This window comes from Trichoderma reesei, assembly GCF_000167675.1.
Source record: "Trichoderma reesei QM6a unplaced genomic scaffold TRIREscaffold_5, whole genome shotgun sequence".
In the NCBI taxonomy this organism is placed as follows: domain Eukaryota; kingdom Fungi; phylum Ascomycota; class Sordariomycetes; order Hypocreales; family Hypocreaceae; genus Trichoderma; species Trichoderma reesei.
Window position 1 is genome coordinate 507,153 of NW_006711152.1, and position 22,764 is coordinate 529,916.

Sequence of the window (22,764 nt, forward strand, 5' to 3'; positions counted from 1 at the left end):
ACAAAGAGCGGTTGAGGCTAGACAATAGATGATTAGATCGACACGATACTTTGTCATTTTCCGTCTTCTTCGAAGACGCCACTTGAGTTGATGACGACCTTTCTCAAACTTGGTCCTATAAATCTCAATGCTACAACTCGGCACTCGATGTTCTCACGGGTAGCCCAATTGACATGGTATTCGACAGAAGCGTCTGTGCAGCCATTGCATTCCAGACATGGAGCTTCATGTACCTAAGCTTGGCTCATCCAAGGCCCAAGGATTCAATCCTGGCCGTCGACCTTTTGTTGGGCCACAACTCTGTGCACATACATACTATATTGGATCGGTAAAGCACAAAATCTGGCCATGAACCCATACATTGCGCACCCAGATCATATCCCCAAAGATGACCGATATGCGGATATACCACTCTATGGCAGGTATTATCCGAAGCAAGATGACTTTCGTGTTGATGTTCAGCACATCAACTCTACCTCGAAGAAATCGCTGCAATACTGGGCTGCAGTGCTCGGACTCTGTACAGAATCGAATCTAATTTACCCCGCGGACGCAAACGAAGGTCGAGATGTTTTCGCCGTCGGCAGTATCATTGTCAAATCCAGCCATCGACATACAAGTATCAAGATTGACTACGCATATGCGGATGCCAATGCAGTCCAAGCAATCAATATCGCCAAGAGAGTCCTGAGGGGAATTAGGGTTCCGACCATATACTTCTCCGGCAAAGTCCGTCTTCTTACATGCCAGGTGCCGCTTAACGATAGAATGCGACTCACACTTCACTAGATTGACGGCCGCTCTGTGTTAGTCCAGGAACGACTTCCCGGCGTCAGTCTGGAAGTTGCCTGGCCATATCTGTCCGAAAAACAGAGAGCGTCTTTTAAGATGCAAGCCAGAATGATTCTCGGGCGGATGCATACTGTCAAGCCCCCTCGCATCCACCAGACACGAGAACATATCGTTCCAGACCCAGATATACTCACTAATGGCCGCTTGAATCCCCAGGAGGCACAGATACTTTTCTCAGCCAATCTTGATCAGGATCTGAGCTTCATGCACAATGATTTCACGCCATCGAACTGCATCGTCAATGACGACAAGATTGTGGGACTCATTGACTGGGAAATGGCTGGATACTTTGGCTGGAAGACAGCAACAGAGGTTCATCGACAGATCAGGTGCCCTCAGAGAGAACACTTTGCCAAGGCCAACGTGAGCGAGGAGAAGTTTCGGGATATCATGTGGTGGATTGACCTCTATGATGATGAGTTGCCTTGAGTCAGGAGCCTCTGTAATTCAGCAAGGTTGGGCATGTAAGCCATGTGTGAGGAAGATCCCACTAATAAGGAAAAATGATCTCTGCCTCTCTATCATCATCCGACATGCGTGTGTTCGTCACCTTAAAAGTCTACGACCTTCCCTTTTCATCTAGACTACCTACCCAAAAAGGCAGCTCTTATGTAAGAATGATTAATCATCAAGAGATCCCTCTTACTATTCCCACGTTCATACGTCAACCAGCTGGTATCACAGCCTCTTCTTCTATCCGATGATATCCGCTGATGATCAAGAATTGTCGTCTTAACGTGTGACTTGTCCTCATCTGGATTGATGACCAATCGTCTATGCCTGGTTTCGGCAACTATCACCAATTTGATTCCACATACAAGACGGCAGAATGCGGAGAGAGCCGATATCGGCTGATTTAATAGACGAGAGGGGCATTTAAGGCACTTGTTGAAAAGCTACATGACACAGACGAAACATCACAAGAGAATCGTCCAAGCTTCTCATATCAAACCACAGCAAGAAGCAAATTGTACAGAGTAACAGTCCAGCATCCGCCATCATGCCTATGTATAACTTCGAACTGGCCATCAAGCTCAGCCAGACCCAAAAAATGGCTCTGGTGCGCAGAATCACCGATTGGCACGCAACCACCTTCAGGGCACCGAGATTCATCGTCAACGTCCGCTTCATCGACGTGACCCAAGGCCCATTGTCCGATTCCTACGTCGGCGGTGTCCCGCGAAACATCAACCGCCTGTTTGTCAGCCTTCGAAGTGGCACTAGCCGCACCCAGGAGCAGCTTGAAGGCATGGCCGACAAGCTTGAGGGATTCTGGAACGAGACTGTTGGAAAGGACTCGATTACGAAGCAGCTCAAGGGTGTTTTCATCATGGGAGAGATTGATGTTGCAAAGGAAGCAGGGTTCCATTTGCCTCTGGTAAGCTTGACACTGCGTATGACGGAGACATCATTGCTAACACTACGGCAGCCTGGCCATTTCGAGCAATGGGTCAAGGATAACACGGACGAGTTCAAGCGTATGGCAGAAGAGGGCGATCCTGATGCGCAGCAGGTTGTTGAAGAAATTGAGACCAGGCCTGAGTTCCAGAAGTAAATCAAGTGTCAGACCATACCTATGTATCTTATCTTGTTGGCCGGGGCCAAGAATTGCTGAGATCAACCCTAGACGTTGGAGAGTACAATGTCGGTAGATCTCAATCTTATGGTGGAAACTCCTAATCAAGGGACGCCAGTGAAAAGCCCCTGAGACAATGGTGCCTCTTGTCTGATCTCAGTACACTCACATACATTGTCACTCAAGATTTGACTACATGTAAGGAATTCGATCTTTGCACTCACTGTATTCCACTGTATGTATGACTAATCATGCTTACTATGCATCACTATGCTGTATGGCTGATGTCTAGGTACGCAAAACGAAACATGTTGCTGAAGGCGTCGTTATGTTACATTTGCAGAGATACAATGACAATTCTGTCCTATCTGTCAGCCTTATTGCTCTCCTGATGTAATCATTGATAGCATCGTCGTCCAGTTGATGAAGGTCAGACGCCATTAACCTCAGTATCTGCAATCAGTTACAGAATGTTGGGCGATTTATCTTGACAACCCGGTCAAGCCAGTTGCCCGATCAAGCCATCGAGTTGATACGGACGACGGCATGTCACTGAGTCCACTTTGAGTCCCGGAGCCACGGAGCAACACGTTTCTGACAGCCTCCGGTTCATCGTGAGAAACTAGACAAGACCCTGTCAAAATTAGTGGACCCCTGCCGAATACATAGAGTGGACCAAGCCGTCAGACGTCAGAAGCATGTGAAAGCGATCAATGTTCAGATTGATCTGGGGTTCCCTCTGAGTTGCAACGTCTAGAGCGCCACCTGTTGCTTTGACAGGCAGTTGGTAAAGTCAATTCTCTCTAGCTCATTATTCCCTCGTTATATGGGTTTCTACCTATCTTGTCAAACTTGATGCTTCACGACCTTGTCTTCGTACTTACACAACGGCCCTCGCCGCTAACACTCCCAAGATCGCCACAAAGGAGCTGAACCGAGGCACGGAGAAGCATTAACAAAAATGTTCAATTCGCCGACGGGCGGGTCGGAAACGTGCCCAACAAGGCACCGCATCCCAACAAAGCGATTCGAATAATCGTACATATTTTTTGACAGTCCGTATCGCTGATGGAGATGCGAATCGGGTGAGAAGACCAACCAACAACCAGAAGATTCAACCTCTTCGACCAACTTCAAGTACATCTCCTACGCTCAAAAGCAGAAATCAGAACCCTTCAACCATGATTGAGCAAAAGAAGGACTTCTTCCCGGGCTTCAGCCCCTTGTCCGACCAAGTCTTCATCCGCCATCCAGACCCTGAAAGTGATGCCGTCCCGCGCCCAACCGATCCCCGAGCCGTGCTCATCTACTCCTGGGGCGACGGCCAGCCCAAGAACCTGATCAAATATGCCGACGGATACCGCGCTCTCTTTCCCTGCTCAACGCAGATTGTCGTCCTGGCGCCCATCTCCAAGGCCATGTGGTCCGGCCTCGACCAGCGCACGCAGTCCATGCGGCCCGTCATCGACGCCATCTTCCCTCGCGAATCGGAAGACGACAGGGATGCGCAAAAGACAGAAGACCGCGTGCTGGCTCACATCATGTCCAACACGGGCGGCATCAACTACGCCGCGACGCTCAACGCCTATCGCCTCGTCCACGATAAGCCTATGCCGCATCACCTGCTGGTGCTCGACTCAACGCCGGGAAGCGTCATCATGACCCGCGAGAACCTGGCCCGCTGGTCGCGCGCAATGGCTCTGGGCACGGCAAACTGGTTCCCCTGGCCGTTTGGCGTGACGCAGACCCTCTGGGCGGGATTCCTCTGCGGAAACCGCTTCCTCGAGTGGGTTATTGGAAAGGAGCCCGCGCCGGCATTCAGTGTCAAGGCGGTGATCAACCCCTACTATGAGACCAAGGACACGCGGCACTTGTACATCTATAGCGAGGACGACGACATTATCCCCTATCAGGATATCGAAGAGCACATTGCGGAGGCGAGGAAAAGGGGGTACAAGTCTGATAACCACATGTTCAAGGGCAGCGGCCATGTGCGCCACATGCAGATGTTTAATGAGGAGTACTGGGGCGCTATTCGGACCTCGTGGAACAGAGCGACGAGCGAGCCCTCCGATGAGGCGTGAAGAGCAGAGATTGTTGAAAGGGTCCATGGGAGATTCACGAAGTCGCCCTCTGCTGCTTTTCATAGACCAATTCGTTGTGCTGTGTGTTTTAGTACTTGTTTTATACCTATACACCTATATAGACAGTTGCTACAGAAGTCCAATTTTCACGTTCCAATTCGATGCACAAGCAATTCATCCAAGCATACATTAGGCATTGCATGTCAAGCTCAAAAAACTACAGTTGTGGACAACCAATATTGCCATGGCCTACTTCAACAAGCACTTCGCCACTTGTCAATCAGAGTTTACTAACAAAACTCACTGCCCATTGCATAATCTTCATCATTCGCGACTCATTCTTCGCCCGCAGCTCCGCTTCCGCCATGTCAGCTTCCGCGGTTCCTGGCTGCACTTCGTTGTCGATGATGTCCTTGAGCTCCTCGATCTGTCGTCCTCGTGCCTCGAGCTCGTCTGCCAACTCTCCAAAGAACTCCCACACCTCAATGTAGCGGTCGCCTGAGCTACCGGTGCTTACCATGCGGTCAAAGACGCGCCGCATCTGCGCCGGCTGCTTGATGAGCTCCAGAGCGTTGCGACCTAGTACGCCGGTGTTGATATCGCTGTTTGCGGAGGTGCCAGCAGAAGGGTTGATCCGATGAGCGTACGCAGCGCTGAGTCTGACGCAGTAGATGATGAGGGCTGCGAGGCCGGCTCCGAGGGCCGTGGCAATGGAAGAGCCTGTCTTCAGGCCGCTGTGTTCAACCTCAGAGGCATATGGGTTTTTCTGTAGCATCTCTCTGGCACTGGCCCCGGCTGGTTGGCCGGTGTCTTCAACCTCGTGACCCGGTAGGGAGTAGTCGAAGCGCGATCCCGCCATTGAGACGCGGATACCGTCAACCGTGGCGGCCGCCATCTTGAAGAGACCGATGCCACCGTCACAGCCAAAGGGATAGAATGTTTCGGCTTGTGCCTTTGTCATCTCTCCGCTATCTGGGCAAGCGCAGAAGAGCAGAATACGATTCTGTGCAGTGGCTTGCTTGAGGGCCTTGTCTAGCCTGTCCATATCTTTTGCGTTGGCCGGGTTCTTAGCAATAGTCCACGACATGGAAATGATGTCGAACTTTCGACTCGGATCGATTGCTAACTCGAGTGCCTGGCAGTCAAAGAGACACGTTAGGTATCTTGATATGTAGGATGTAGGTAACAGCAAGCCACAGAACTATACTCACATCTGCTGCGCTCTTCGCGGTAAAGTGTGCCCGTTCTCCAGGCGTGGACACCACGTCAAGTCGAAACACGAAGATTTTGGCTCTCGGGCAGATGCGACAAATTGTCGACGCCATAAAGGTGCCGTGCTGCGTCTCGGAGCTGGTGTAGGGCCTCGGAATGCCTTGCAGCCCATTGCCTTCGTACCCGGTGTCGCATGTCCAGCCGTTGTAGATGCGATTCGTGAGGTTCCGGTTTGTAATCTCGACACCATCATCTATCAAAGCCACCCTCACTTCTTCCGCAAAAACATCAGGTGAGAGAGTTCGCTCCATGTCGATGAGATCAATGCCGGCCGCAAACTTGTCCATGATGTCCAACCACTCATGCCGTCTTCGGCGTCGTGCGATTGTTTGGTTCAGCTGAGGGCTATGGGCTGCTGGAGAGCGACCGGGTTGAGCAGCGTTGCTGGTGTCCGAGTCGTTCACCGTTATGTCGGGCCACATGTCTAAGACAGTCACTGGCAGTCTCTGACCTGAGGATGCCAATCTTAGCCTTTCCTCCGGCTGGAAACATTTCGGTCGCTGTGCTATGCGATCATTATGCAGCCGATCTTTGAAAGATTGCAGATTCTTCTTGTCACGCTCAACCGATTCGATGCGCTGTAACCCTTCGTTAGACATGAATTCATGGGGAAGCATCGGCGTTCCCCTTCAGAGTCAAAGGCTCGGCAGCCACTGTTCTTACCTGGGTCTGATGCAAATGGATTTCCTTCAGGCGTGGAAGCGTGGCAAGGCCACCTGGAGCGCTCCAGGCCACTAGAATGGCATTATTACCACTCCACCACAGATGTAGCTCGACGACATTCGGACACGCTTTGCATATCGTATCTGGGCAGAGGTCAATTTTCCGCCAGTCGAGTAACTCAATGGACTTGAACCCTGAGAAGCATCTCTCAATAGATTCGTCGCTATGAGGCGGAGCTTCCGAATCAAAGACAATCACTTTGACAATGTGGCGAACGCCCTTTTCCTTGAGAAGTTTGAAGATGACCTCCATGTCTGTTCTGCCAGCGTCCTTATTCTTCGGGTGCTTGAAGATGATGCGGCTTACAGCCACGTTGTGCAGTATGTGATCGAAGTTTTCGTTGCTGTAGAACTTTGTGAAGGCATGTTGGTCCACCGCCTGAGGTCCTCCTATCATTGTCAAGCAGACTGGTCTCTCTGTGGCAGTGAATGAGTTAGTGGATCCGGCGTGGGTAGCAGAAATATGAAATGTACAGGGCAAGGCAAGATCTTGAAAAGATAAGTGTGATGATGAAGGAAATGCTTTCAGGAGCGAAGTTGGGGCACAAGTAGTGCTTGAGGCATCGTGACATGACATCCTAGGTGGTGCGAGAAAACGGAGGGAGGGGGGCAATGGATTTACCTTCTCCTTGGGCATAGAGAAAGCCATGAGCTGACGCAACGTGTCTATCAGGCTCAAGCTTGAAGGTCGATCGAAGATACTGGAGCTTTAGCTCGTCTTCTATCTCATCCTCTATTTGCTTCTCCCTTTCCTTGTCCTTGGACATCTTGGATAATGCGGTCGACTTCTTGCTCCTGCCAGCCTTTTTGCCTGACGATTTCTTCTTGATTTCCGTGACATGTGCCTTGGATGCAATAGGCGCCTCTTGGAGCTGCCGAGTCAATGTTCGCTGGAGGGATTTGATCACCTCCCCCCCTTCTACTGGGCTTCGTAGAACTGGACCGGCTGCTAGCTCGGCTTGCATCTGGTCCTGACTCTTTTCTTTGACATCAATAAAAGATTTTTTGGCATCGGTTGGCTCATTCTTCTCCCTCCCATCTTTTCTTTTGGCTTTGGGAACACCTTGCTTCTCCTTTGGTTGCTTCGAGTCTCCCTGAGCTCGTCCGAGAGGTTCTTCGGTCTTTGATAGCCCAGAGGACTTTCCGGAGTCCTCTCCTCGATAGATGGCCATGGTTTTCCGATAGTATCTGTACGCTGACATCTCTTCCTTGCAGCGCTGATCAAGCGCTTTCTCCCCATATTTGAGAAGAGCCTTGATGACCTCCAGCCGCTCCAGACACTTGGGGTACTCAACAGCCAGGTGCAGAGGCGTGAATCCTCTCCTGTTCTTTGCCAGAAGACACTGATCGTTGGCGGCCTTCTCTATGAGTTGCACTGTCAAATCCGGGCAAAGATCTCAATGGACCAGTGAATGCAATTGCACGGCCCCTGATCGCCTGCGTCAACTGTCTCTCGCAGATTATTTCGGAGGCTGTCTGTGAGGCTGTCATCGCCCTGCTCCCTCTCAATTGCCAAAATAGTGTGAATGAACGGCTCGTTCTTCCAGCGTATAGCGGTAGCAAGGGCCAGGCTGGGTGTGGTGTGTGCCTTGTCTGCGAGCAGTTTTGACAAGCTGTTGCGTGCCATGCCTTGAATATCCGTTGCATTACGGTGAATGTGGTCGATGATCCAGCGGGGAAACTGGTTAGGAACCTCGAAAGGATGAATAGCCAGCATGTGAAGGACGTTCTTCTTGCTCGCCGACTCTTGCATGATATGGTCCAGAACATCTCCGTACTTGGCGAGAAACTGGGCTTCGTCAAGTTGTTTCTCCCCCTTTGCCGCCTGCCTTATTTCAGTCTCAACGTCACCCAGCATAAGCTCTTTCCATTTTGCGAGCTCCTCTGCCTTTTTTCTTTCTTCACGCTTTATGAGCTCCCTGTCTCTTTCAAGGCTGGCGTGTCCCTCCATGGTGTCGTCTTCCTCCTCCTCGTACTCTCCTTCCTCATCATAATCCCCATCTGTATCGTCCGAATCCTCATCATACTCATCATAGTCTTCTCCATCTCCACTATCTTCATAATCAGGATCTTCTGGATCATCATGATCGTCCCATTCGGACATGTCGGCAAGGTGACCTTCCGGTTGTGTAGCTGTGGAGTAGGAGGCTTGGTTAGAGTCAGACTGAGGGTTGGCAGTCTCCATAGCTGCAGCTAATTGAGACAGCAAGAGACTATGAATGATACTGTCAACTAGGAGAAAAGTGATCAGCAAGATGGAAAAGACAAGAAAAGCTGTTCCAACCAGGAGGGGCTGCACACATGTGATTGCCCCGTATCTTACCAACAATGCTTCAAACGAGAGATCTTCGACGGACCTCATAAGCTGGCTACCTGGGAGTGCAATTGATGGATACACTGATCTCGTCGAAAACGTATCCGCATCTATTCATGTCTACAGCCGAGTAAGTAACCAACACAAGGTAGTAAACAGTAACTTCGTACAACACAGGTGCTTGACCAACGACCTAACAGCCCCTTGCGAGGCGTCTGAGGCGTTCACGGAATATGTACTTGCTTCCAAAAGGGGAGTTTGGATGCAATTGGACAGTTGTACACCTGCACCCTGTGTGATAACAGTTTCCGATGGAGGGTCAACTCGATACATGTATACATACACATCGAAAGTGAGAAGGGGGCGGAACGCTGAAGGAAGATGTCCCCTGGCGCTGATGAATACTCCCCGGGTCGGGCATCTTTGGAATCTATGAGCGCGTTCGGAAGAAGGCATCACACCTCTAGATTGTCGAGTACTTACCTCTACAGGATACCGCTCTCTCTGACAAGAGAGAGGAAAAATTCACACGATCTTCGGAATCAGGGGTTCACTTGTTGGTTACTCAAGTGTATCTCCCTCTAGATTGAGTATACTATGTACAACTTCGAAATACGTTCATACGAAAAGGCCAGTTTTCGTTTCAACACCACACCTGATGGCCTAGGTTAGCGACGAATATGACTTTCTCAGCGAGTGGCAGTGGGTGAGATTTATAAATAAATGGGCCGGCACCACTGCTTCTAATAATATAATGTGATTTACAAGGCCCGCACTCTACTTGTTTCTCTCGCATCACTCCTATCTGAAGGCACAAGGACCCTTGCAGTTCACACAGTTGCCATGGAGCAATACATGGATGACAACGACCTCCCTTGCTTTGATCTTGACTTGTCCGATAACATCAATGACGCTGCCAACTTTCGCTTCGAAAACGACCCGTCAAATCCCTACGAGCGCATGAATGTCATCGAGCGGCGAGGCTTGTTGCTGGTTAGGTGCACAGTCGAGGATATTGTCCACGGCCATTGGAGCGACGATGGGGAGAGCGACGACGAAGCCACACTGCTGGTGCTGCTCTTCCGCTTCGACGCTGATAGCCTCGGCCGCCGCATCAAGCTCGCCCGTATCAAGCTGAGCTTTTCGGGCATGTCGAGTAACCGTCCAGATCCAGAGGTAGCCCGTCTGTGGCCAGCCGAAACCTACAGCATACTCCCGACAAGACGCAATGAGACGGTCAGTTCAGGAGGCAGAGGCAGCTTGTCTATGGGAACTCAGCTCGGCCCAGACCTATCATATGAGAGAAGCAAGACGGTGCAGAGAGAACTCCAAAGCATGGGCACTATTCGAGGCTCTGCCGACACCCGCGGCCGCAACTATGGCCTGTATAACAGCGCTTCGTGGACTCTCAAAGAAAACCCCGACACTCGCAGCGGCGTTGCCGCAGCCCTGCAGTGTGCCGTGGTCGTGAGACGTCGCACTCCCGGAGAGAAATTCTCTGCCACGGTGCAAATTTCAGTGCAAGCTGATCGCTCAACCGCTGGCCTTGAATGGTTCCGCGGCGCCTTCACTCATCCTGACACCGTGGACCCCATCCTCTTCGACCCGAAGCGTCCTCCTACCAATAGACTCCGGGTGTACGACGACAAGACTCGAGCAACACTAGGCAGCATCAGACTGGATGACCCAACCCTGACTCACATCACCTCCTACAATGTATGGGCCGCCGCGGAAAAGCAGACGTGATACGTGGTACATACTACGTGGCTGGGTGTGCTGATATTCACGCTCGTCGACCCCTCCTTTTTATATGTATGCACCTATCATATTGCTACAATACAACATTCATGCCGCTCTCCGTATACGCAGGTCTGTAAATACATACTCATAAAGTCAAATTTCGTCCTGTATGGGCCACGCAACGCTTTGTGTTTGCCTTGCATCAAAGGGCGGCGGGTGACGTGGGCTTGGCTCGGCTTGTTTGCGTCAAAGAGCCAAAAAGTACGGATCAAAGCAATGAGGTGAATGTTTATACTTTCTTTGTTCTTCTTGAAAGCGCCATGTGACCCTTCTTTTAGAACTTCAGCTATCCCTTAGTTTGCTCATCAGCAATAAAAACCCAAATCCACAGGCATCCCTATCACGGATCTGGGCAGACTCTAGTCCACGACTCTGTTCCATGGTTGTGTCCGCCTCCCACATGATTTACAAGCTCTACGCCTTTTCGGGTGAGGAGACTGAATCCTCAAAGGCAGACTTTTACAACAGAGCGTTAAGCAGAGGGCTGTGAGCATAGGGCGGGTAGGAGGAGCATTTGCCGCTTCGTCCCGACATTACTATTGATATTGTTGAATACCACCACGGTATATCTGATCGCACAGGCTCGTCAGCTGGTGGCTTAGAATTCAACTATGGCGAAGCTGGAAAGTGTTAATCAACATGCTTTTGACGTGTTCAACCTGCCTGAGCTCGAGTGAGTTTTCCTCTCGTTCAAAACAGATGATTCTAACGGCTTTTTCATCTCTCTAATATCATTTCAGCATCATTCTTGTGATGGAGGCGTGGTCTGAGGCAGATGGTCAAGACAACCGGGTCGCGAAAGAGTTTGAAACTCGATCGGCAAACAAGTCTCGCATCTCGCAATTCTTCTTGCGGATGGACGACACCCAGGGAGGAGTCTTTACGCTGGAGGGCGTCCGGACTGAGGCTAACTCTTTACTGCATGGCATTCTGGATCTCCGTAAGGACGACTCAGAGGTATGTGACACTCGGCTAGCTCTGGGCAAAGCACCACCCTGAGACCACCGCCACGAAGAACCATGAGGGAGACAAGCTAATCATTATTGTTCAACTTAGAAACCACCAGTCTTACTCATTGCACAGGGATTTGGTGGGCTCATACTCAAGCAGGTACGTCATTTTCTAACTACAGAGGCCCGAGTTTGAATGAAGTCTAAGCTACAAACAGGCTCTGGCTCTTCTTCCGCAAACATTCGAGGAGCTCAATGACCTATCAAGACACGTATGGGCTACGGTAAGCACCCATAAAAGAGACATATAGAAATAGTTATCAGTCTCGCCCTTCCCTTTTCTTGTTTCTCACGGGCTGATCTTAGTGACTCACAGCTATTCATTTGCCCGATTCATAGGTGGAAAGATGAGGCAACCTTGAAAACGGCGCTGGAGCAAATCTTGACTGCTCAACATGGAATGGATCATGCCGCGGCACTCCAGCACTCACCAGCACTCGTCGAGACTGTCTCAGCCACTAACATCGCGTTTTACGACTCGAAAGCCATGTTCAAAAGCCGGTTTATAAGCGTTGTGCCCACTCAAGGCGCTTTTTCGAATGTAGGTTGACAATCCCTCATTACTACCAAGAGTTACGACTTATTTCTCGCTCGAAGCAAGCCTGAGCTTACATTACAAATAAGGCAATTCTGTACAGGGGCATGGGCTCCATGTGTCACCCGCTGGAGGAGAACATACAAGCCTCGTGCCCGTACCGGGAGATTCTAGATGCTGTGGCAGGTCATTCGTCGATATATCGCCGATCAGATCGCGAGTATCCAGGTATGGTGCAATCACCAACGTCAACCTCCATGTCAAAATGGAAATGTGACCGGGGCTAACCTGCTTGACTTAATAGTCACACAGAGCCTCGATCTGCATCTTGTGGCCGCATTTCGACACGCAGTTCCCCAATATCCCACGGATATTGATTTGACAGGAGAAACTGGAGAGGAATGGGCTACTTGGATGAGAAGTGAAGGAACAAGCTTTAGATTCCCAAGAGGACATCCATCTGCGCACGATGGCACGACCAAGAGCGCATATTGTTCGATACCTAAGCTGTCAGTCGGAGGCGGGCTCGGCTTAAGTTTTAACTTCTCTGCAAGGGAAGCCAATTACACTTCGATGAACGCCTTCTTGTGGACGTGGCTATCACAGCTTCTGTCTTGGTCCAAGTCCCGATGGATCTCATATCAAGGCTCTGGTGGCATTACGCCAAACATGTTCAGTCAACATTTTGATGTTGTGGGTAAGATGTACGATTTGGGAGACGACGACCTCCTCCGCATCTGCTTGTGCACGCTTAAAGACAACATACAAGCGGACAGACAACATCCGACCCTCCTAGTTCTCAACAATGTCGACGCAAGCTCTGATTGGCAAATGTCAGTTGTCAAGAAGCTGCACGACACATTTCGAGGCAGCCATTTGCGGCTCAAGGTTCTCATCACAAGTCGAGAAATATACACAATTGAACAGTCACTCGGCCTCATTGTCCATCGTATGTTTCGTCACCCTCGAAAGGAGACAGCGTCCAAGCCCGGCAAAGCTCAGAAGCTCTCGATGCTACAGACGAGAAACAAAACCGCTCTGCATATCTTCAGGAGACACTACCCAGTCGTTAATAGACTGCGTTTGACAACCACCAACGTTGCCTCCTTGGTACAACCTCCTAACCCTCGAGAGTTACAGGAGTCAGGGGTCAGTACCAGCAGCAGGCTGACTCAGTATTACAAGCCAAACCACCACCTCACCAAGCAATTACTTGATCGATCCCTTTCGAACCCTTCATCCGTTGAAAGACCCCTCGAAGACCTGGCCCTGACGATCATTCTGCGGTGTATGCGACCCCTCAAGAAGGCAGAGTTTGAATCACTGCTCAATATGGCAATGGATCCATCCTCGACCACTCCAGATAAGGCGTCCAAGAAAGTCGAGGAACTTTATGGTGGTCGTTTCGTTATCACACAAGGCCGCGTCTTGCCGGCTAAGGACATGGTCAGGGAAGCCCGGCAGCCGCAGGAGGACTCGGCGGATGACCAATGGTATCGGGAAGAAACAGAATCTCACTCAGATCTGGCAAATTGGTGTCTGAGATACTTGCAGCTGCCGGGAAATCGAGATATCCTGGTGGGGATTCGGGAAAGCGACAGAATGCCATGTGCTAACCACGGCCTTCTCTGGTATGCGGTTGACCACTGGGCTGAGCATGCCCGACGTAGCGAGGGCTTCTGGAACGCTGATCAGCCGGCTTTCCAGTCTCTGCTTGAGGACCACATGGCAGTCCTAAATCTTTGGACTGTGGCGAAGGTTCTGCGACAACCGGCAATCCCCTGCGTCACGGCCCGCCCGCGAACAGCTCTCTCCATCCTAGCACATCACGGCCTTGCCTCTGCAGTGGATCTTGTAATCAACTTGGCCAGGGGCAACGATAGCTTTTGCGACGAGCTGGCAGATGCTTTCATCGCTGCCGCCAGTAGCGGCAATCGTGAGACCATCCGTGTCTTGACCCAACAAGTCGAGCTTCGGCGATTTGACGTTGACCAAGCCGTCCTGGCAGCGATCGAGTCCAAAGACGAAGAGGCTCTTGTCGAGGTCATTGACTATTCCAGTCGACTCGGACTAGAATTCGGCGACACTGCAGCATACTTGGCCCGGGCGGCATCACTCGATAATGTGGTCGCTCTGCAAGTTTTGCACGAGAAGATCCTCAAGCACAAACCCCTTGATGAGCACTCCAAGACCTCCTTCCCATTAAGCCTGGCATGTTACACACAGAAGCCAGAAATACTGCTTGCATTGCTTAAGAACGGTCTTGGCCCACCCCCCGGTGATGTCAAAGGCTGGCGGCAGCCCATGGAAACAGTCTGTTGCTACGGGGGTAGCGCTCTTGTGAGGCCATTGCTGGAGCACTTCGAGTCAAAACACCCTGGGGATACGGAACTGATGACCTCCATCTGCCGTGAAATGCTCAAGAAAGCAGATGACTACGGCCAGTGTGCGGTGATATCCTCCATCTTGGACTGGGCATCAGCGCACTCGCTTATCCTACTCAACCAACACATCCTCTGCTTGTCGGACGCATTCTGGTCCAATATGAAGAACGCGAAGTTCTTAATGTCTCCTTTCAAGCAGCCCAAGGCCTTTGAGGAAGGCGATACGCTCTTCAAGAAAGCTGTCTTCGTCTTTTTTGCGAAAGCGGTGTTTGGGATAGCTCAGGAGCTACTTCAGCCACCCATGACCATGGGTGAAGAAACTTTCTGCTCCCTCTTGAGAACTGCTATCCTCAAATGCAATGAGAAGTTGGTTTGTCTCATCTGTACTGTAGGGTCACGATCAAATATCGACATGACCCACCCAGCAGTGAGAGACACGATTCTCACCGAAGGCCTCATCCAGACTTCCATAAAGAGCAACTTCATCGCCCCTCTCTTGGAGCTCAAGCTGGATCCCAGCTTGGAGGTTCCGAGCCTTGGGCGGTCAATGTTGGGATATGCCGCATATCACAACCAAATCGGCGCTGTGAGAGCCCTCCTTGCTGCAGGTGCCAAGGTCAATGAGGGAGGAGACGACTGGACACCCCTGCATTGCGCGTACGATAACACCGAGATCACAGAGCTTCTTCTTGCGAGTGGCGCCGATGTCAATCTGAGAGATGTCTCGAATCGGTCCGCTCTGTATTTTGCTTCAAAATGGGGCCATGGCGGTGTTGCCAGCGCGATCCTGGGGAAGAAGCCTCACAGAGACACCCTGGAGCAGGCCTTGGGCGTTGCGCTGGAGAACAGCCGAGCTCACATTGCCGAGCTGCTCGTCAAACATGACGATGACCTGACAACTGAATCGTCGGACGCGGAAGCGTGGCTGGCTATGGCCGTATCGACGTCCGACGCTGCTCTTGTGAACCTGATTCTGGATCGCTGTCGCAGCCTGGACATTAACCAGCTCAGCAGCGATGACTGGGCAGAAGCACCGCTCCATTCCATCAGTCACAGCACCGAAGCTGTCATCGTTCGCACACTCGCGGCGAGAGGCGCCGACGTAAATATCTTGAACTGGCGAAAAGAGACTCCCCTCTGGAAGGCGGCCGCAGCAGACAACCTCAGCGTGGCGCATTGCCTTGTTCGACGGGGAGCAAAAGTCAACGGGCCTGCTAACCAACCTCTTGCACTGGTCGAAGCGTGCGGAAGTGCAACGCCTGATTTCGTCAAGTTTATGCTTGACGAAGGTGCCGACGTCAATGCAGCCTGCTACGCAAATCCTGGCACCGCTCTGCATGCGGCTTTGCTTAGGGAGCAAGGTGAAAGTGAAGCTGCAACGAGCAAAGCCCAGATACTCGATGTCCTACTGAACACGGACGGTATCAACGTGCGGATTCGAAGCCGTCTATGGGGTTCGGTGCTCAGCGCCGCGGCTCTGAAGTGCCAGCCCAGCATCGTCTCGAGGCTGCTAAAGATGGGTGTCGACGCCAATGATGTAGACCATCTGGGTCGGGAACCGATTCACTTTGCTCTGCTGCAGTCGGTGGAAACAGCTCAGCTGCTGCTGCGAGAGGAAGGCGTCACGTTGGACGGGGAAGACAGACTGGGCCGGCATGCTCTCCATTTTGCCGTGCAGAGCCAGAGATCAGACATTGTCGAATTCATCCTCCGAGAGCGGCCGCATCTCGTCAACAAGCCCGACATCCACGGGTGGACGCCGCTGCTTTGGGCGCTTCGAGCCCCTCCGACGTTCTGCAGCTCTACAACTCCAGATCAGCTGAAGCAGATGCTGACGCTGTTGCTTAACAGCGGCGCGAGCAAGTTTGTCAAGGGAGATGGCGCTGATGGCGAGGTTTGGACGCCGGCGAGACTTGCAAGCTACCGTGGCCTGAGTGAAGATGTGCTGGAGTTGGTGACGCCGGATGAAGGGGAACTGGGGCAGCGCCAGGAGTTTGACAGAGATATATGGACTGAAGCATGCGGGCGTCAAGGCCAATTTCAGGCCACCGTATATTGTCATATGTGTCTAGCGGTAAGAGAGAAATCCTTCCACTTCCCCTCCATCGTCCCTTTGTTGTGAGGCCTTATACTAACGTGGGCATATTGAAAGGCTGGAGATGGGTTGGGCTTCGAGTGCAGCGAAGCCGGCTGCGTCATTGCCACGTTCTACATGTGCTGGAAATGCGGTATAAGCAAGGGGGTATTGCATTCTGGGTCCACGCATGTCTTATATGCGATACGATATGAACCAGAGTCGGACGAAGAGGAAGAAGATGATTCAGATGAAGAAGAGGATGGTGAGACAGAGGGAGAACAAGAGGATGAAATAGAGGAAGAATAACAACCGAAGCAATGAAGAGGATTCAGTTGGAGGCATGGTGTGGGCTTTGATGGGGGAGAGGTGTTAGTTACTGTTAGGAGCCACTGGGAGTCACTACATAAAAGAAACAAAGCCCAGTTCGTACAAGATTCTTTTCCACATAAAATGCGCCGTCTTGCTTCTGACCACTAATTAAGCTAGCCAGGTGCTTTTGATTTGTAGGATGTTTTCCATTTACGAGTATTGAAGAAGGGGGGGGGGGGAGCTTCGGAAATAGACGAGCCGGATGCTGCCGCATACCGGGCCGCAGTGTAAGCTCATGCGTCTCTACCACATCATGAAATTGTTCAAGGCAGGATTCTAACAGCGATACCCATACCTGGAAGAGACCGAAAGCAATCATCAATGTAAACTCCGAAAAGTAACGCCCCGTGTTGCCAAAATACAAACGGATATCCCCAACCACGGACTCCATGCGTCATACGAGCTCTCATTGCAACGCCAAACGAACATAACAAAGCATAATATCACCCGCTCTGAGACAGGCTCATCCACTCATCCACCGAGCAAGTTTTTGAGCTTCCCCTTAAGCTCTTCGAGCTCGGCCTGCCTACTCAACGCCTGTGATCTCCAGTGTTCAGCGTCCGCCTTGTGGGTTTGTGACCGCGACTTCTCGTCTGCCAATAAATGGCTCAAGTCGTCCACTTCCTTCTTCAGCCGGTCATTCTCCACCCGTAAGGCCTCTGAGGTACGCTGGTTCGATGAAGCGGCGTTTCGCTGCGCCAGGATGAGGGCATTCTCATTGATACGGACGTCTTGCTGTAACCTCACGATGACGTCCTCGAGCTGTGAGATTTTCTGTCTGGCGTCTCCAAGATATTCCAACTCCCTGAGGAGCAAGGACACGGCATCGTCGACTTCCGGAGACAAAGTAGAGAATCGTGACCGGGGACCGCGTGGACCAGACACGATACTGCGACCAGGACCGCTGAGATTAATGACGCCTGACATTGGTGTTGACGTGCGTGGACTTGCAATCGTACTTGACCGCGTCAAAGGAGCCGTAAACTGGTTCTGCGACAGCCATGTAAAGGACGACTGTCCTGAAGACTGGGTATTCTGATTGGGCGTCACAGCAGGAGCTGGCGAAACGGACGGCACCCGGGCTTCGGCGTCTGAATGTGCGTTTGGCCTGTGGCTCGGCAAGGCAACTCTTTGTCTCTCGAGTGGCGGGGAGGGCGGAGGGCTGGGCGGAGGGAGGTGCTCATGCCATTGACGGTTGACGCACACGCGGCAGAAGAAGTTGTTGCTGTGGAAAAAGTGGTCAACTGGCTGGTCTAGACAGCGCTGATGGTATGATCTCCTGCAGGTGTAGCAGTCCAGCAAGTCTGTTTCCCGTTTGCAGATGAAGCAGAAGCCATCGTGAGGAGATCCTTTCTCTAAGATTTTCTTGGTTAGTGCTGAACAGGGAAAGACTTGCAATGTCAAGCCGGTGGAACTCACTGCGCCAGGCTCGATATCTCTTCTCTGTTAAAGCGTGCGGTCAGTATTGGTTCTGAGGTCATACAGCGGTGGAGCAGCACAACTCACCCGCATCATCCATGGGCTCAGGATTCCCATTTACATCCTCACTCGCCGGCTGCTTTCGCGGAGAATTTTTGTTTGCCTTGGTGTCACCAGCATCACGTCCTGCCTCCGCCACGAGTCCGCTGCCTTCAGTATCAGACTCTTGAGTCCGGCGTCTCTTCCCTCGCGGCGGCGTTTGTGACATAGTATTCCGTTTTCTCAGGAAATCTCGAGCCTCAAAGAGCGAGGAGGAGTCAGGGGTTCTGAAACCGTTTCCAGATAGTACCCAATCGTACAGTGAATGTGTCGCATGAGCGAAGCTCCTCGTCGCGAGCCGCCAGGGATGGCAGGATTATATGATTGTGCCACCAGCTCGACCCAGTGTGAGACAGGATTATTAATAACCAACTTAATACCGGAATCAATGGTCACGTGATGCCTTGAGCAGAATAAATAATCGTGATAACTAATATGTCAGGCCGAGGTCGAATTACGTGCGTAAGAGCAAGTAAAGGAGTGGTGTCTGTCTGCCTTATAAGTATCGCGTCAATCGCCAGCAGATCCTCTTCACTCCGCTCCCGCAGGAAACCCCAAGATCCCATGTCCGTACGAAGTGGTGCTAGTTTACTCACCGGCCAGCGAATCTCGTCTCGGAGCGATGCAAATGATTTGTCCTCTGGGGACCGTATTCTTGCGCCAAGCGCATTTGATTTGCGATCACCGAACCCTGTACGCCCAATAGCACGCCTCCATCTGCACAGGGATGCCTTTGCTGGTCTCATCATGCTGTTTGTGTGCGCGAGTCTTGACGGCCCAGGATAGGTCTCTCTGTCATACTGCTCCTATTCTGTGGCTCCCTACCTTCAGCAATCTGATGACTTCCAACAAAGGAATTAAATTCAGGATCACTTATATATGTAGCTATTTCCTGCCTTAAACCGTGATTACTCTACGCTTGCTTAGTGTATCCTCCATGAGTCAAGGTTGTGCATTGACGAAGATGTTTCCCCAGGCGCCACTTGGTCAGACTCCCCCTCCTCTGAGCTTTTCCGTCCCCTCCACGCGACGATTACTGGTTAAATCTGCCGCCCCGATTCGGCAACTGATTACCAAGCAATCCTAGCCCAAAATGGCATGTTTCCTCGTAGATATCCCAGGCCCGGGGCTGTCGGAACGGTCATTCGAGACTGATGGACCAGAAACATGCGATAGGGGCCATTGCAATGAGATTGTAGAAAGTAAATTGAGATGTAATACTTTCGAGATGTCTGTACTTTAGATAACACTCTCTTGCAATGAAGCCCTGTGAGACGCAGCCACGAGTCTGATCATCCGTGTTGAGCAACATCGCAAGAGCTTGCCAACCCGATACCTTGACTCCGCACTTCCTTGATTAACCCTAAAAGGGTCATGATTTGTCATAAAAAGTGAGAGTTCACGACCCTATCGAGGGATATACCATGGAAATAATCTGACCCCCATCTCCCATATGGTCTCGTCTCCCTACACCAGCTTGCCGTCGTTCCGCTCGATTATTCAACAGTGCAGATTCCCTGTTTCTCCCTTACTAATGTGGATGGGTAATCTTGGAGCCCAATTTGGGGTTCAACCTTGCTTCTACTCCTCTGCGATTCTTCAATCAAGCATATAGACCTGCCATCTTGGTGCTCCAATTGATCACTTCGTTGATCCGGTCGTTTCTATATACGTTCTTCGTAGGAAAGTGGAGCTAAGATGGACGTTGAAGAACACAGAATGGGAAACACAACACCAGGTGACAAGGAAGAGGACTCACCTCCAACGAGCGACCCTGAGAGCGCACCAGAGAGCAGCCACGAACCGGACTGGGAGAACGATCCTCGCAACCCCTACAACTGGAGCGATGGCAAACGGCTTTATCACACCGTCTGTGTGTCTCTGTACGCATTCACCGTGTAAGTTACACATCTGGAGGTCTCTTTGCGAGCTTTGAGTACGCATACAGGAATGGTTCCGCTAATCTACCCCTTTTCCCAGCACCTACATGTCCTCCGCCTACGCCCCAGGAGCCAAAGCAACCGGTCACGACCTCCACGTCTCAGAAACAGTGTCCCTCCTCGGCATCTCGCTCTTCTGTCTTGGATTGGCATTTGGTCCAGTCATTGGCGCACCGCTCAGCGAATCCGCGGGTCGACTGATCGTATACCGCCTAGGGCTGCCCATCTGTATCCTCTTCCTCGTCGGCGCCGCGACATCTAATAATATCGGTGGCGTTGTCATCTGCCGCTTCTTTGCTGGTGTCTTTGGAAGCCCGGCTTTGAGCGTGGGCGGAGGGACAATGGCAGACATGTGGCCTCCTGCTCGTCGTGGGCCGGCGACAGCGCTGTTTGTCATGGCCCCCTTTATGGGACCTTGCATCGGTGAGTCTGTCCATACGTGGCCTTGTGATACTATCATACTCATGGTAAATTAGCTCCTATAATAGGTGGCTTCGTCGTGGAAAGACTCAACTGGCGATGGCTCGAATGGGTCTCCGTCTTCTGGGGCGTCGCGACCTGCATCTTCGCAATCGGCATGCAAGAGACGTACAAGAAGATATTACTCGCGCGAGGAAACAAGCAGACCATCAGAGAAAAGCTGTCTTCCAAAATGAAGAAACCCACGCTGAGCTGGAGCGCGATACACAAGTGGGCAAGCGAGTCGCTGGTGACACCCATGCACTTGCTCTTCACCGAGCCCATTGTCCTCTTCCTGAGCTTGTACATCGGCTTCGACTTTGCCGTGCTTTACGCCTTCTTTGCTTCTATACCACTGGTGTTTCAAAAGACGTACGGCTTTGATTCTCATCAGAACGGACTGGTCTTCATCTCCCTAGGCATCGGCGCGCTGCTCGCAACAGCAACCAACATTCTCTGCGACCGCCTTATATATCAGAAGAAAGCAAAAGAGGCGCGCGAGAGAGGCGAAACAGGCCATCTGCCACCCGAACAACGACTTTATCCAGCCATGATGGGCAGTCTCGGGGTTGCCATTGGTCTGTTCTGGTTTGCCTGGACTGCTCGGCCTGATATACACTGGATAAGCCCAGTGCTTGCCCTCATTCCTTTCAACTGGGGTAATCTGTGCATCTTTGTAAGTTGGCCTTTCTCAATATATCGGAAGTTTGATGTTAGTAACATTCGTCTACTCTAGGCATGCAGCATTACTTATATGATTGACTGCTATGGTGCTCGGTATGGTGCTTCGGCGCTGTCAGCAAACGCCTTTACACGCTACGTCTTTGCGGCGGCGTTTCCTTTGTTTGTTATTCAGAGTAAGTTATTCTCCTAAAGCATGATAATCAGCAGTATGATAATCAGGACGTCGGATCTCTAACCCTGTGGTCCATCAGTGTACAATAACTTGACAACAAAATGGGCCGCCAGCCTGCTTGGCTTCATTGCCATTGCCCTGATCCCCATTCCGTGGGTGCTCTTTCGATTTGGCGCGAGCATTAGGAGGAAGACTCGGTACGCACTCTAAAAGTAAAAGTTCTGTTTTGGCATTGTACGCTTGCATTGGCACATTGAAGCACGAAATGATGGTAACATTCAAGCCGGGGAATATACGACGTGATACAGTATGTTTGTCGGCATTAGACAGGGTCATCAAGCACAGCTACAAGGTAGGGTAATTAACAAATGGTTCGTATATCCGAGCTTAACGAGAACTTCATAAGAGACGCTCCAAGATTCCAAAAGCCTCGTTTATGAACTCTTTGTCAATCACATCTTCATGTCAAGATACTGAGTATGGACCATGGGTCAACTCTTGGCTGGGGCACCTACAAAGTAAATTTCAATGCCTGATGTGATGCTCCTACCTGGTAGGATACATTGCCATCCTGCTAGCCCCATCCACCCATAACAAGCCGCTCAGCACGACGCAAACGAGGAAACATTAGTGAGGTGAGCACTACTGTAGCCTTTAAGTTAACCCCATTCCAGCCATGAATGATGATGACTTTTGCAGTTTTACTGCTACTCTCCACCTCAATTTTGAAGCTGTCAACATCATGTTCACAAAAGACTTGTATACTCCTCATAGCAATCTGCTAAGGTGCATCGTGGCAAACTCCAAGCATCTGCAGGGTGGCCATTAGACTAGGTAGGTGCTGCAATTACTTATCATACCTACCTAGTCTATGCCAAGGCCACCACATCCTTTTTCCACAGATTCATAATCCCTTTCCAACGACAAAGACGAAAGAGATACAACCAACAAAATCTCACACGTCAAAAAAAAACTAATATCGAGGGGACAAAAAGT

At 51.1% G+C, this 22,764-nt stretch overlaps 7 protein-coding genes and 1 pseudogene across 8 annotated transcripts; 6 read left to right on the top strand and 2 right to left on the bottom strand.

The window, feature by feature from the left end:
- Positions 1 to 422: 422 nt before the first annotated feature.
- Positions 423 to 1,280, top strand: TRIREDRAFT_73023 (annotated as a pseudogene; the record flags this gene model as incomplete). Its single annotated transcript has 2 exons — positions 423 to 729; positions 790 to 1,280. Coding segments are annotated over 2 exons (798 nt in total), but the record flags the coding sequence as incomplete, so codon positions are not given.
- A 572-nt stretch (positions 1,281 to 1,852) lies between these two features.
- TRIREDRAFT_105381 (uncharacterized protein) lies at positions 1,853 to 2,407 on the top strand (the record flags this gene model as incomplete). Its single annotated transcript, XM_006963599.1, has 2 exons — positions 1,853 to 2,230; positions 2,282 to 2,407. 2 exons carry the CDS (start codon positions 1,853 to 1,855, stop codon positions 2,405 to 2,407), a joined length of 504 nt encoding a protein of 167 aa, XP_006963661.1.
- A 1,202-nt stretch (positions 2,408 to 3,609) lies between these two features.
- TRIREDRAFT_58264 (uncharacterized protein) lies at positions 3,610 to 4,512 on the top strand (the record flags this gene model as incomplete). The annotated part of the gene is made up of 1 exon (XM_006963600.1): positions 3,610 to 4,512. The coding sequence occupies one exon, from the start codon at positions 3,610 to 3,612 to the stop codon at positions 4,510 to 4,512; it is 903 nt and encodes a 300-aa protein (XP_006963662.1).
- Positions 4,513 to 4,626: 114 nt separating this feature from the next.
- Positions 4,627 to 9,241, bottom strand: TRIREDRAFT_105383 (uncharacterized protein; the record flags this gene model as incomplete). Its single annotated transcript, XM_006963780.1, has 8 exons — positions 4,627 to 4,641; positions 4,817 to 5,647; positions 5,724 to 6,362; positions 6,448 to 6,896; positions 7,129 to 7,829; positions 7,913 to 8,699; positions 8,991 to 9,111; positions 9,164 to 9,241. The coding sequence occupies 8 exons, from the start codon at positions 9,239 to 9,241 to the stop codon at positions 4,627 to 4,629; spliced, it is 3,621 nt and encodes a 1,206-aa protein (XP_006963842.1).
- A 422-nt stretch (positions 9,242 to 9,663) lies between these two features.
- TRIREDRAFT_73024 (uncharacterized protein) lies at positions 9,664 to 10,566 on the top strand (the record flags this gene model as incomplete). The annotated part of the gene is made up of 1 exon (XM_006963601.2): positions 9,664 to 10,566. The coding sequence occupies exon 1, from the start codon at positions 9,676 to 9,678 to the stop codon at positions 10,564 to 10,566; it is 891 nt and encodes a 296-aa protein (XP_006963663.1). The 5' UTR covers positions 9,664 to 9,675.
- Positions 10,567 to 11,231: 665 nt separating this feature from the next.
- On the top strand, positions 11,232 to 16,932 carry TRIREDRAFT_105385 (uncharacterized protein; the record flags this gene model as incomplete). Its single annotated transcript, XM_006963602.1, has 8 exons — positions 11,232 to 11,293; positions 11,361 to 11,577; positions 11,704 to 11,730; positions 11,789 to 11,854; positions 11,947 to 12,171; positions 12,255 to 12,393; positions 12,470 to 16,623; positions 16,702 to 16,932. 8 exons carry the CDS (start codon positions 11,232 to 11,234, stop codon positions 16,930 to 16,932), a joined length of 5,121 nt encoding a protein of 1,706 aa, XP_006963664.1.
- A 534-nt stretch (positions 16,933 to 17,466) lies between these two features.
- TRIREDRAFT_105386 (uncharacterized protein) lies at positions 17,467 to 18,682 on the bottom strand (the record flags this gene model as incomplete). Its single annotated transcript, XM_006963781.1, has 3 exons — positions 17,467 to 18,350; positions 18,415 to 18,438; positions 18,502 to 18,682. 3 exons carry the CDS (start codon positions 18,680 to 18,682, stop codon positions 17,467 to 17,469), a joined length of 1,089 nt encoding a protein of 362 aa, XP_006963843.1.
- Positions 18,683 to 20,232: 1,550 nt separating this feature from the next.
- Positions 20,233 to 21,978, top strand: TRIREDRAFT_58296 (uncharacterized protein; the record flags this gene model as incomplete). The annotated part of the gene is made up of 5 exons (XM_006963603.1): positions 20,233 to 20,411; positions 20,494 to 20,876; positions 20,930 to 21,571; positions 21,713 to 21,769; positions 21,848 to 21,978. The coding sequence occupies 5 exons, from the start codon at positions 20,233 to 20,235 to the stop codon at positions 21,976 to 21,978; spliced, it is 1,392 nt and encodes a 463-aa protein (XP_006963665.1).
- Between the last annotated feature and the right edge of the window lie 786 nt (positions 21,979 to 22,764).